The 14,225-nt window shown below is 38.7% G+C and overlaps 1 protein-coding gene across 9 annotated transcripts in view; it reads right to left on the bottom strand.

Annotated features, from left to right (window-relative positions):
- Positions 1-3,790: 3,790 nt before the first annotated feature.
- LOC106180982 (QRFP-like peptide receptor) overlaps positions 3,791-14,225 on the bottom strand; it is a 78,985-nt gene continuing 68,550 nt past the window's right edge. For all 9 annotated transcript variants that reach the window (XM_087007229.1, XM_087007226.1, XM_087007228.1 and 6 more), the window contains 3 exons: positions 12,512-14,089; positions 9,978-10,190; positions 3,791-5,744 (listed from right to left, as the gene is read on the bottom strand). In XM_087007229.1, coding sequence (XP_086863355.1) covers positions 5,382-5,744; positions 9,978-10,190; positions 12,512-13,549 — 1,614 coding nt within the window. In that variant the 5' untranslated portion in view covers positions 13,550-14,089 and the 3' untranslated portion in view covers positions 3,791-5,381. The remainder of the gene's footprint in view (positions 5,745-9,977; positions 10,191-12,511; positions 14,090-14,225) is intronic.

Raw genomic sequence — 14,225 nt, forward strand, 5'->3', positions numbered from 1 at the left:
TAAGTAGAAAAGATTTATATTCATAGGCTGGTATAGGACTTTGGAAAGGGTGGGGTCCAACCTCCAGGAATTAGAATAATATTACCTAAAAGAGGTCCTCACTTGAACAAATTAGAGAAGCCATTCATTTTTACCTCTGCCAGGGAGGTTATGTTTTTACCCCTGTTTGTCTGTTTGTCTGTCTGACTGTCATCAACATAACTCAAAAAGTTATGGACCGATTTTGATGAAACTTTCAGGAACTATCAGAAGTGGGCCAAGGAACAGATGATTAGTTTTTGGTGGTGATTCGGATCAATAACCAATAATCAATAATAGTCAAAATTTGCTGACTTGGCGAAGGTCTGAGCTCTAAGAGTGTTTTTATAGTTGAAGATGTGATCGTCAGCATCCACCAGTATCGGATGGCCTAGTGTTAGAGTGCCTGTCTACGAAATTGGAGAACATGGGTTCGACTCCGTCTTTCAAGGCAAAACAAAATAACACAGTATGACACAATGATACAATAAGTCATCTGGCAAGATGGTCAAATAATAACCTTCTTTATGAAAGAAACGTGTAATAATTCAGGTAGTAATATTAATAGCATAGCCAGTGAGTCATGTAGCTTATCTTTCATCTGTGTAAATTCATCACGTTTTACTGCCTGTATATACCAACTTTTTACATGTCTCATTACGCTACTTATGTATTTGTTTGGTCATATAAACTTTTGTAAAAATGGGCCAGCGCGTATAAAGATTACTATTTTTAATATCATAAACGATACCTGTTGTGCTTGGCACCCAGCACTTAGGGGTTGAAGCAGGGATAAAGCTCCTGGTCTGGCAGAGAAAGATATTTTCGTTTGCTAGCTTTCAGCGTTTCGTACAGCATGCTGGGCTGTAACCTCCCCAGGGAGACAGTAGCGTCGACACCCAAATTGTATCAGGGCCAAAATGACCAGGCGTCCGTAAACTGCGCTGATACGCGTCAGTGGTGCGGTATACATGTATAAGAAGTGAACTCTCCTTTTTTTATTTATTATATTGTATTAATTATATGTATTTGCTTAATTCAATAAATTTCATGTCTTCCCGAAATGCGTCATATTGCCAAAAATATCCAGGTTTAACGATTAGGAGTTAAATGTGTTTACCAGCTAAACCCGTTGAAAAAATGAGATAAATCAGGCGTTACATGAGATACATGTATACCCAAGTTTCAGAGCAGTTTGACGGAACCTCGTTTTGTTATTATTATTTTCTATTATCAAAGATGGAGTTTGCAGCACACAGCCTGCCGGCTGGAAATAAATAATGCGCTGTTCAAAGCGTGAGTGGGTAAACCTTTCTTCATTTCAGGGAACGTGGGCCTTCTCTGTATTAAGATTAATAAAACAAAAGTACAGTAAATGTGTCCTTGCTCAGTTGATGCGTTCACAATTGCAAAACATATCAGCGGTGACCTTGGCTTGTAGTCAAGGTCACAGAGAGGTTAATGCAATTAATATGAAATCCATTTAATAATTAGGCTTACTCAGAAAATTAGGGAGAATATGAGGGAAAAGCAGGTAAAGTACTTCGCTAATCACCGATTAGAATATCACCATGATGATCTGTCTTATTTCGTACTTAGCACTGACAAGCGAACTATACTTTTATTACCCTTTTAACACAATAACACTGGTTTTTTATAGTATAGTGAGTAAATCATAATATGTTACTTTGCTGACTGTCATTGTATTACTCAAACTGCGTGATAAAAAGAGTCGAAGGGAGCGAAATCTCCCAAAGACGTCAAGAAAGGTTTATTTACATTAGGGGATACCGGGGCCACTTAGACCCCGGTGGTAAGCTGGCCCCTCGTCAATTTACGAAAAATTACCTACAAGGTACAATATCTGATCACATAATCTTGTAAAGTGATAGAGTTGGTGCTCTAGCTTACACTCATTTGGTTCCACTAAGCCAAAAGTGTCTACATGTAACTGGACCAACTAGCCCCGGTCTCTCCTGATATATTTTAATAAGCCATAGGCCAAAAATGTAAAGCCAAAATTGTCATATAAAATATTCCCGCTATTTGCAAGTTCGCCTAATTTACCTAATGTATTTGAATAACAGACCGAACCTGGTATATGTTTGCTTAGCTTGAAATTGCCCTGCGTAAATAAAGAACGGAGGAACTGTACCAGGTAATTGTCACTGGAGAATGCTCCTCACCACCGGTTGCTCATTACTCGCTACCGCAGTATAGAGAGAGCATGGACAGAACTAGGTTAATGAAAATTGTCCATTTATCTTATGTAATAGCTCTTGTATAAAACATGAAAATGGATGATTTGCTTCTGTGCATTGTCGAATGCTGATACTTGCGATTTTAATGTTTCATTCTTATCTAACTTTTATCATTCTTGATTTATTAATTAATTAATGGAACGTCATAAGAATCTAATCGGTCTTTTCTGACATATCCTGACAATTTCATAAAAATTCGTCCATAACTTATGATGGCAAATGTATTATCTTAACATATTACTTATTAGGTGACATGATACATATATACTGTAGATACGAAAGCAATAGGATGAATATAAAACATCCTGACACACATATCATTACAATAATGATCTATTTCTTTACATATATCAGGACGTAGGAAAAACACCGGTGTGACAGGAAGGGTTGCCCGCTAGGTACCGTAGTCCGCTACCCATTACTTTGCACAGGTGACATTCGTCCCATATACTAACCCCAATACTCCAACTAACCCTTACCTGCACTAACCATATGGGACCCCGGACTTCCATTCCTGGGCCTTCCATCCCTGTCACACCGGCTTCAACATTATCTTGATAAGTCAAGGCGCTTAAGAGAAGTAATTCTTAGGGAAATTTAATGTAAACTGCAATGACAGTGCGCTTTATGTTTCACCTGTAGCAATGCAAACTCTTGACCGGGGTGGGAGGATGGCGGCATACCCGTCATCGCAACATCTTCGCAACTAACGCAATGCACGCGGCACAACGCAATACTCCAAATGCTTCAAACACTACACTGCTTATTGGAATTTAATGGCTTAATTCAAATAACCAAGAACCGTTAAGGCTCATGAATATATTTTAAAGAAATCGCTTCAACGATCAAAATCTCCTGGGACCATTATTATCAATAAAAATGCACCTTGTTCTCCGAAATATGTTTTATTCAACGGGAACTCTTTTCTCCTTAGGCTGCGTGTTAAGTACGGGATCTCCGCCGACTTTTCAATTAACAGAGAGGACAAGAGGGAGTGAAGTATTGAGATCTATGGAGGCGAAAACCAATTTGAAGTGTGATAAATGTTGCAGTCATTACCGGATGATAACTGTTTCAATACAATCCATAGGATGAAGGCAAAAGCACGCAAGTGAACTCGATTCCTCGACTGTTGAAGCGATAACTGTCTACATAAGCGCCCTGCACAAAAGCCCCGTTTTCACGGCAAAGAGGCGAGTTGTGACGCTCAGTATCAATTGAAACGGCATTTATAATTTGGGGTTTTGAAAAATTCGAATACACTGAGCTGTAATGGAGGTATATATAGTAAGTAATTCTTGTAACAACAATAGCCTCTCCTTTGTAACTGAACCTACAAGTATGTACCACGAGTAAGTCAGGACTCCCTATCAGAACCAATTCTTGGTTTCCGCCTTCGTTATTAGAAGAACACGCCCACTTAGCCCCCCCCCCCCCCCCCCCCTCTTACCCAATCTTGTACATCTGATAAATTATTGTGATAAATTATTGTAACAATTAAAGAAAGCCAATTAATTGTCTTAACATATTGTTATTCTGAAAATCCATGCTGCTGATAGATCGGAATACTCTAACACTATCGCACAACTTTGACACCAAAATTAAGTATTAAGTTAAATGTCAACCGTGTACGCTACTTCCACTTGCTGTTGTGATTAGCCATTGAAAGCAATTGAACGTTAGATATCCATTATCCAAACTCAACATAACAAGCCAAAGCATTCAAAGTTACGCAATTCAGAATCGTTGATCATTATTATTGTTGTCAACAAGTAAATGTTGTAGGGTTACTGGCATGTTTCATCTCTTTAATCTTAAAAATATTTCAGATTGAAGAATTCAACTTTAGAACAAGGAAGAAAAGTTGAGTTGTATGTGATGTACGTGTGCCTTGGTAAGACGTAATTACAACACATAATATGTAGTGGCTCAAATACAGCCACCAACCACTGTTGGTGAACAGTTTTTACCTGTTTTTACACCTTTCGCTAATTATAGGTTCAAAATCAGATCGCCAGCCGACCATATTACAATTTCTTTCAACCTAATCTGGTTGTATGTCGACGTCATTTGTACCATTTCCAGTATAAGCTACTCCAGTTGTGAACTCAACTTGCAGATTCTTCGGTTGAAAAATACAGTGCGACAGCCAAGGCGTATCTCTTTAGTGAACTACTTCTAATGTTTGTCTAATGAACGTTCCGTGCAGTCAACACACAGTCATAAATATATATACATCTTGACAAAATGTAGTGCATATGATGTACAGTCATGGCAAAAGAATATATGATCAACACATATTCACATATGTAACGTTATCAAAATCAATCAAATCAAATTATCTACAGTTTACCTTTGTTTGTTTTGTTTGGAAATTCCCCATATAATATTCACCCGTAAACACACAGTTCTGACATATTCGGTACCTTTGGTAGCTACAAGTCGGATGTCTAATTATGTATCAACATTAAAGAAGTGTTTTGCAGTCTTAATTATATATCACCGGTAGCCCCATCTTAAATGTTTGAACGTAAGGGACGGTTTTGTCTTTCTCCATTCTACTCGTCGTTAAAACACCAGAGATCTTTTCATCGACGTCAAATGCAACTTCTGATTTATTTATTTATTTATTCGCCTTTTTATTTATTTGCTTAAAATGTGGCTCTTAGTCGAACTACAGAATTGCAACATGTAACGTATAGAAAATGACCGCTAAACTTGCAGGCTTTTTTATTGCTGTTCATTAAAAAGAGGACATCCGCAGTAATAAATCTTATTATAGAAATATAGAAAAATGATTTATCTCCACTTATAGACCATTCTTTTGTCAGTATTTGTCCTTTCCGTCAATTTTCGTCCTCGCTACGTCAATAAAGGGAGACACAAAAGGCGTCAACCCTCCAGTGCACAATGAAGAAGTCATTATTTATAAACGGAGTTTTAACAGAGCCCCCTTTTGACATGAACACTTTTTAAGTTACATGTTGCAATGCTTCTGCATGGCGCGTCTCTAAAAGCACGCTGCAGTGATTTTTAGGTAAAAACTATCTAGCTAAAGATACTTCATCACAAGATCCCCCTCCCAAAGTATGCGATTCAACGTCATACTGCCTGCTCGCTGACTCGTCCATTAGATGGTAGCAGCTTGACTATAACGTCTGGTTCGCTTTCTTTATCTCTGCGCGCATTGTAGCCATTTTGTTTGTAAGAGGATGACTGGGACCTGCGCGATGACGACGAGGAGGATAAAGAGGCCTTCTGGGCCCGTAACATACTTTCTTTTGTTGAGTCCTGGCTCAGGGATTGGCAACTGTTTTTCCGACTTTCCTTGCTCATTTGTCGGCTAAATTTGTCAGTGAATTTCATGCTTGCTTGCATCATGTATCCCAGCTTGTACTTTTTCTTACAACATGGCGACCACTGGCAACACGGCATCACCCGGAGCACTAAATCCTGGAAATCGGCCTGGAAATGATGAGTGATAAATCTTACTACATGAAATGTGATATGAAGTCATTAATTGACAGACCGTTAAAGGAATTTCGACGGAATTGCATTAGTTCCGTCAAAAACATAAAAACCTTTCTTGAAAGTTAAAGTCACTTTAGGCGATTATTTGCTAATTGATAAACATTGTACAAATTTAGCATCTTCAAAACGATTAACTGTCAATTATTCTATAAAATGGCAGTGAAGTCTTAATCCTTTCAAAACCATATCAGAAAATAAATTGGATAGCACACAAGACAAAAAGTTCCTAACTATCGATTAGTATTTAGACGCCCAGAATACAGATACGGGAAACAATGTCATTTTATGGTCGCATAGGTTAATACATGTAAATATTCATATGTCATAACATCCAAATATGTAAAAATAAATTTAGCAATTTTTTTAATCCTGCATTTTATTTTTCATTTAATAAACACACAGCCAAGGATCCGATATTACTCAATCACATTGTTTGGTGTGAAAAAGGCCAATCTTTCACATATGTGACTATCACACAGGTAACAAGGGATTGAGTAACTTGGTACGCATATTGGCATATGTGTTGATCCATGTTTTGGAATATTCCATCATTAAAAACAGATTATACCAGGTCTCTTTCAGCATTACTCCACTCGTTCGGTTTAGATTAAAGAAGAAAATTAACCAAAACCATCCCTATTTCCGATGGTTTCCCTCTCTGTGATTTCCGCCACCGTTTCAGTTATTAAAAACAGTACTAGGCACACACTGACGTTTACAATTGTCTCTGAAATACAGCCAGGGTTACCGAAACAGGATATTTAAAGTCATATAACAAAATAATAACGGAACTGACTGTTTTGCCGAAATATTTCCGAAGGTCATACAGTGCAAGAGCGGATAATAAAACAGCTGACACGAATGGACGATCAGAATACCCTTTAACGAAACCCAAAGACAAATTGCGATTTTATAGTCCCGCCCTTTAAACCTAATTATTTTTTCTAAAGCAAGGAAGCCTACTTAATCGCCCCCAAGCGGCCTCCGAGGAAATAGATTTCACCTAACAAGGCCATGTCTCTTGGGAGGCACGTAAGCTTTATCATTAAAATACATTAGTTTTGGGTGAAAATGTCGTCAGTTGAGCGCTGATATTCTATCAGGGCTATTGACGTACTTTGCTGTTTCGGTCTAGGAACTATCGTTATAATTTGGTTGTTGAGAGGACTGCGATAAAGCTTATTACTGAGTGCACTGATTGCGTTCATGGCTTTTATTAGGTTTGCAGCGTTTGTCTGACCTATTGGTGCTGATTATCGTTTCTCGTAATGAAAAATCTTGGAATAAAAAATTAAGGAAACTTTTGGCAAAGCTTAGCATCTAATAGAGTACTGTAATCAGTAAGCCCAGTCTCCTGTGTTGCTTTTGGGACTTCATTTGTGTAGATTGTGTACATCACTGTAACTTGCAAAATGCACACACACACAAAAAAAATCAGATGCAATTTTGTTCTGTCGAGCCCTGACTGTTATCTCCCCCCTCCCCCACCCCACGCCAAAAGGATCGGGGAAAATATTCTAAGAGTAAAGCTAGAGGATCAGAGAGGCGATACCGCCTCCGGATATTGTACCACCAGTTGGAGTAAGCGCCACCACGACCACCACCACCACCTGTGCTATGACAAAATTTACTAATTGCAATAAACCAGTTCTCAAAATATGCCAAAAGAAGCGAAAACCTGCATAACCTTTGTAAAAATGGTTTGATCAACCAGTTTTGGAGACATAACGGACAGAAAACTTGCAAAGTTCAGTTCATGGTAAAAAAAAAAATAGGTCAAAGGTCAATTTCAAGGTCACAGATTGTCAGTATATGACTTCCCATTCAAGTTCAATAGTGGCAATGGGTACATCTCTGTCAATTTTTGAGATATAAAGGCACAAAATCTTGCAAAGACAGTTCATGTTGAAAAGTAGGTCAAAGGTCAATTTTAAGGTCAAATTTAGATTGCCAGTATGTGACTTCCTATTCTAATTAAATAGTTTCAATAGTAACTATGGTCCTATCTCTGGCAGTTTATAAGGGACTGAAATGTTGCACAGTTCAGTTCATGTTGAAAAATAAGTCAAAGGTCAATTTGAAGGTCACAGTAAGATTGTCAGTGTATGATTTCTTATTCAATTTCAATAGTAAATATGGCCCTATCCCTGCCATTTTTGGAGATATAAGGGACTGAAATGTTGCAAAGTACAGTTCACAGTGAAAAGTAGGTCAAAGGTAAATTTCAAGGTCACAATTAGATTGCAAGTATATGACTTCCCACTCAAATCAGTAGAAACTGTAGGCAAAACTCTGCGAGTTTGGAGGTTTTGGAGGTATAAGGGATAAAAAATTTGCACAGTTAAGTTCATGGTAAAAAAAAGGTCAAAGGTCAATTTCAAGGTCACAGTAAGGTAGCCAGTATATTACTCCCTATTCAAGTTCAATAGTAACTATGGGCATATCTCTGCTAATTTTAGAGTATTTCACATTTTATTTTCACCACTGAATAATGCGACATTGTACTTTTTGATAAAGTGCAACTCCTAAACTATATCGAAACAAAAAAAGGACACCACCCTCAGTATTGCACTTGACATGTTCTACAAAATGCAAGCAACCATAGGTCTACAGCATTTACGGTTTGAGAATTAGGGAGAGTTTTCAGTTTTGCCAATAGATTTTCTAATGGCTGCGTCTCCCGTGAAAATGGACTGATTGACCCCAAACTCTAGAAAATGAAAGAAGTCCCTAATTGTAACCCCCACTGTAATATGAGAGCTTAGGTCTGTGAAGTTTCTGAAAATTGGTGGTACTAATAACACGCTGGTACACGCTGGTGGTACTAATAACAACACAGTACAGTTTTATTTAACCGCCTGAATGTCCACATCATCAGAATAAATGAAGGTCTCATTGAAATAAGGAGCTGTGCTGCAATAATCCTTAAAGGAGACACACCTTGTAAAACATACAGGCAGACGATTAGTCTCTGAAAGCAATGGCCGCGCTTAATTCACTATATGTTTTCACCATAAATCTCCTGACGGGTCTCGTGGAGGTTTTCGTCTACACAGGATATTAGAATTAAGCTTTTTCAGAACAATCTGCGTTCGTCTCAGATGACCTTAACGTACAATGATTACATTTTAACTCGCCTTAGCGTGATGAACGGTGTAAACGTATACAGATGGATCGAAGAAATTAAGTGTGCCCTCATTAGTTATCACTGTAATGGTCCCGAGGTGCATTCTACACTGTAATCTTGTATATCGTTTACACTGTATACAGAGTAACATGTCAAATTGGGCGGAGTACTATGTGGGTAACGATCTCTACACAAATGAACGGGAACAAGGGAATTGTGAGCCACTTCATTACTTCGTTTCTCGGCCGGGTCGCTGGCCTTTGGGACTGTATGTCGCCAGATATGTGTTGTCCATCATGTAAACCAAAGCACTGAAATCGTTTTTCAATTTTCCATAAGCCCTTGTAGATATCTGACGGAACAGGGCTTTATAATAGGTACCACGATTTGGACTAAAATCGAGCGAGTATTCCCGAAATATGGAAGAGAGTGGGGACAGAAATAATGGCAGACTTGCGAGTGCGATGCAGCAACAAATTAAAAGCTGACAAAATTCTTCCAGTGGTATTTTTTGGTTGTTTTCTTTAAGTTCTATAGATTTCTTTTTTGTACAACAGTGCATATCCACCATGTTTTGCGTGTTGTTTTTGGTTGCCTTCTAAGACAACAATTCAGGCGCGATGCGTATCACCGTTATTGCTAAAAGATTACAGCCGCATCTGGTATAAAATACAGCAGGAAAATATGCATATTTTAAGGATACGTATACGTGATCCCCTTTTCGTATTTTCACCATCCCCATCTCCCCAAAGATTTACTTCCGGTTTACTTCATAGAAAGGACACTTTTGCAACTGTATAGCCGTTCAAAGGAAGGGATAGTTTTCGAATTTACTCGTCCCCTCCTCCACTCTTAACAACATGGCCGTTTCTCAGGAAAGAATTTATAAAGATTATGAGACATTCACATACGTTGGGCAGTTTCTCACTGAAGAAATGGGAAAATAATTCGTAAACTGTTGATGGACGAAGTTTGAAACATCCATTTTGAAGGGACAGGCAAAACAATCAGCATGGTATCCTTGAGCATATATCACTTACCTGAAAACTGTCGTTTAGAAATCCATAAATAATAGGGTTCTGGAAACTGTTCGACATTGCCAGCCAGTGCACACAGTAAAAAGAAATGTCCAATATGGGCGCGCTCTCCACAGAGTATAAATAAGGCGCGAAGTCCAAGATCTGAATGAAGAGATGAAGAGGAAGCCAGCAGATCCCAAACAAGGCTACTATCGTCAGTAACATCTTGATGACCTAGATTAGAGAAAACACAATATTGAAAACGTAGGCTACGTACGTACGCGTGTGTAGTGTGTGTGTGTGTGTAAGGGGGGGGGGGGGCTTGGTTCAAAATACGACGAGTTTGCGATACATTTTCTTAGTTAAGTTTTCATAGAATTAAAACTCTCATATCTAAGGCAAGCCAACTGTATTCGTTGACAAATAAAAACGGAATTCAAAAATACAAATGTAACCTAAAAATTGAAAAAAGTGTACAGATTGTGAACCGGACGAAATTTATCCAGTGTAACGTTACAGTGTCTTCCATGATAGAAATTCCGCTTCCATGCATCAGGCTAACCCTCACCATTATATCTAAATGGAGAGCGGCCCTTCCGTAACATGGATCTTCAGTTTCGTTACACCGGGATATCCGCCAAGTTGCAATTTTTCTTAATGAACCAACAATATTGCAATAATTTACTTTCGTAAAAATATCAAAATGGCGATCAAAATCCGATAGAACGAAAATATAATAAACAATTTGAATTTGTAACAATAATGAAAGCAATATTCTGAAATTGGAGCCTATCTTTACAAGGCGGTATTCCTTTTGTCCGAACAGCCAGGGTCCTCTTTTCCTTTACTCTTTTCCCTACTTAGCTAAAGTAAGGTCTATAGTTGTATTACGAATTATATCTGGCGCTGCTTAGAAGGTTTCCGCTTCTCTGATAGTAAGACCCCATTCCCAGAGATTAGATCGATCCAACTAGATCGACCTAACTCCCTGGGTGTTCACGCTAAATAGCTGTCAGCCGAGCGGGCACGAAAGTTAATTACCCCCTTACAGCTTGTAGTAGGCGGGACAGACATTTAAGCCATATTATCTGACAGTAATCTAGTGAGACTCCCCACGGGGATAGATCGATCTAAAATCTATGGGAATGCGCCCTAACATTCGACTTCCACTGTTACAAATCATAGAAAACAACTCATCAGAAGCATTTCATAATTCAAATGATTATTATATAGAGGGATCAAGGAAGCAAAGGTATTACCAGAAATACATGCATGTACATGCAATTACCTTAGCTAGTACTGGGTGTTTTGTAATTTCATACAAATCTTAAACAACTTTTGAGGATAAAAACTCTGTGTTAGATTTATTCTTATTGATCACGAGAAATTTAACCTTTGTCAAAAATGTGTATAGCCCTAGATTGGCCTATCTTCGTACCAACAAACGGGAACTAGTTCAGTGGATTCCAAAGCCGAAAACCTGACAGCAGAGACAAGCGAAGGACATTGCCAGACAAGGTATATCTTGTTCTAGAGAGACGCCAACTGATTGCTACAGAGCACAGTAAATCAAGTTCTAATTCGTTTATGTAGAAACGGTGACTTTTTGTCTGCCAGAAGGACATGCTATGTCGCTCCAGTTAATTGACGTTTTTTATAGAACACAAAGACAATACAGATAAAACTCAGAATCTCACCAGCCTTGAAACTAAGTGAGTGCCGTATATCATTGACTTCATATGATCTTATTAAGGCAGGCATGCCACCGCTTATCATTCTCAATTACATCCGACGTCAAAACGATGAATGTGATAATTAAGCCGCTTCCTCTCAAAGATTGTACAATAAAGGCATTTCCCCCGATGGTGGCATCTGGGGAATAACGTTTCGTAATCAATTGATTTCCAGATTCAAACTTTATTGAATTTTGAAGAATTTTGTTCTAAATATGTACAAAAATACAGATGAAGCAACTAATTGGCGATCCAAAGCATGTTTGGTAATCTTACACATTAATCATGTACTACTTTGTGTGTTTAATTCATTAATTTCTTGCGCAATATAATCATGTATAATATAATTATGTTATTTCACGTTATCCACGTTTTTGTAATTTCCACCCATTTGCTGCCATCGGTACACTATCTGTTCTACGCGGCAAATAGTTCGTGCAAACGAATGAGCGAATAGTTTCCAACCTTACTAAAAAGTTCCTACCAATATTCTCAGGTATGCCAAGTATCAAAGTTTTGATACAGATTAAGAAACTAAAATGTTTAGTTATTATTGTATTTTTATAGCCTTTTATCCATCAAAGGTTGAAAAATGTCAAAAATGTAAATGCATTTTGTATATTTGGATTTTGAATTTCGTCTTACCGGCATTCAATATGGCATCTCGCCTTGATGGATTGCCTTGATCTCAATCTTAGCTCTTAAATATATAGTTAAATATTTTAAGAATTCCCATCGGACCCACATCGACATCATGACGTCATCATGACGTCATCATGATGTCATAATTACGTCATATTTAACATTTATGCCCGTACGTACCTTTCGTTTAGACTGGAGCTGGGCTGTGTCACGTGCTACGTTGGCGTTCCCAGGGGCTGTCCGGCGCCAGAGTCGTCTCCCTACGAGACTGTACGTCACTATCATTATAGTCAGCGGAATAATATATGTAAACACTAAGACAATTAATCCATAAATCCTTTTTGAGGTCAAGGCCCATGTTTCCGCGCAGTCAATGTAAGTCCTTCCTTTGTATTCGTGCATAAACGAATATCGTCCCACAACGAGCATCGGCATTGCAAGGCTGATGGAGATGCCCCATATAATGGCTATGACGATTTTGACACGAGCACCAGAAAAAAGTCGTGACTTAAGTGGATAGTACACAGCCCAGAAACGATCAAACCCGATCGCCATGTTGGTGGACACGCTGACCGTGACAGTTGACACCTGCATAAATTGGACAATTGGACACAAGGGTTCCGAGAATATCCAGTAACTCAGCATAGGGACCGTGAAAGAGAATGGTATACAAAATATGGCCATCAGAAGGTCGGCCACCGCGAGGTTGATTAAATAGATCCTTAGGTCTCCTCTCGAACGTTTTCCTGTCACAAAAGTGACTATCACAATGATGTTCCCAAATATAGCGAGGAACGCCGCTAAACAATAAAAGAGGATCAACAGCGTCTGGGCATTCATTGGAAGCGGGTTGGGCTGCCACATGTTTTCCGAGACGTTGGCGGTTTTATTTTCCAAGAAAGTGTCTGTAAGATTCCAAGAACCTAGTCCAACCGTGAAATTGTTGGACAACTCAAAACTACTCAGGGTTTTTGAAGTTGGAGTTGTCATGATGTAATTTTCCCCTCTTGATAAGGTAGTTGGCCGTGCAAGGGAATCTAATAGAGACTCCGTTACCGTGCGAACTGGAGATCCTAGGTCGGGCGTTCTTCCTGACTCTTGCAGCGTCGTTGTTGTTTTTATTCGGGGTGTTGTCGTTTTATCAGATTTGGCATTTATGCTCACTTCTATCGGCTTAAAGAAGCCTAAGGTTTCATTAAAGAAACTGCTTAAAGCCATTATAGCAGTAAACTGATTGAATGAGATTAAATTGCTTTTTTACCAGGTGAACAAATTCCTGTGTCGAGAAGAATATTCGATGGTTCTAGGTGCAAGGAGAACGCTTCCGCGTTGGGTGTCGCTCTGAATTTTCACACATTTCTTTCCTTTGTTCTTGAATCACTGAATACAATACATTGATTCTCATGCTTTCCTTTTCAGATTACATGGTTTTGCGCACAAAATCATATGCACAGTTAATACAAAATATCTTGATTTGCGTGTTCGCCGCGTCATGAAGGTACTACGAGTCCGGATGCATTAGCCGATCCTTGCCTCCATAATATATGTCTTGCGTAACTCCTTCTGCCGCAGCCTTGTTGCTCTTACTTGGTACTTTTAGAGGTGCCAAGCGCAACTACAAATATGCTTACTTTGTTGTTGAAGCTGGTGGCCCAAGTGGATTCCGCGTTAAAAGTTTGAAGGATTAAAACGATGTCTTAAGTATCAACCTTCTTGATTTCAATGCCACTTTGTCGAGAGAGTTTTCCAGAGGGAATCCTGAAAGTAGTACAGATGAAAATTAAGTGGAGGATGTAGAGAGCAAGAGGACGTAAAACGTCAAAAATATTTAACATATTAGCATAGCTAGCGGTTGGTCATTTCATCAGATGCTCCCTGGCATCTAAATAAGTGA

The sequence above is a fragment of the Lingula anatina genome, chromosome 2, assembly GCF_051362555.1.
Source record: "Lingula anatina isolate TDL-2025a chromosome 2, LinAna3.0, whole genome shotgun sequence".
Classification (NCBI taxonomy): Eukaryota; Metazoa; Brachiopoda; class Lingulata; order Lingulida; family Lingulidae; genus Lingula; species Lingula anatina.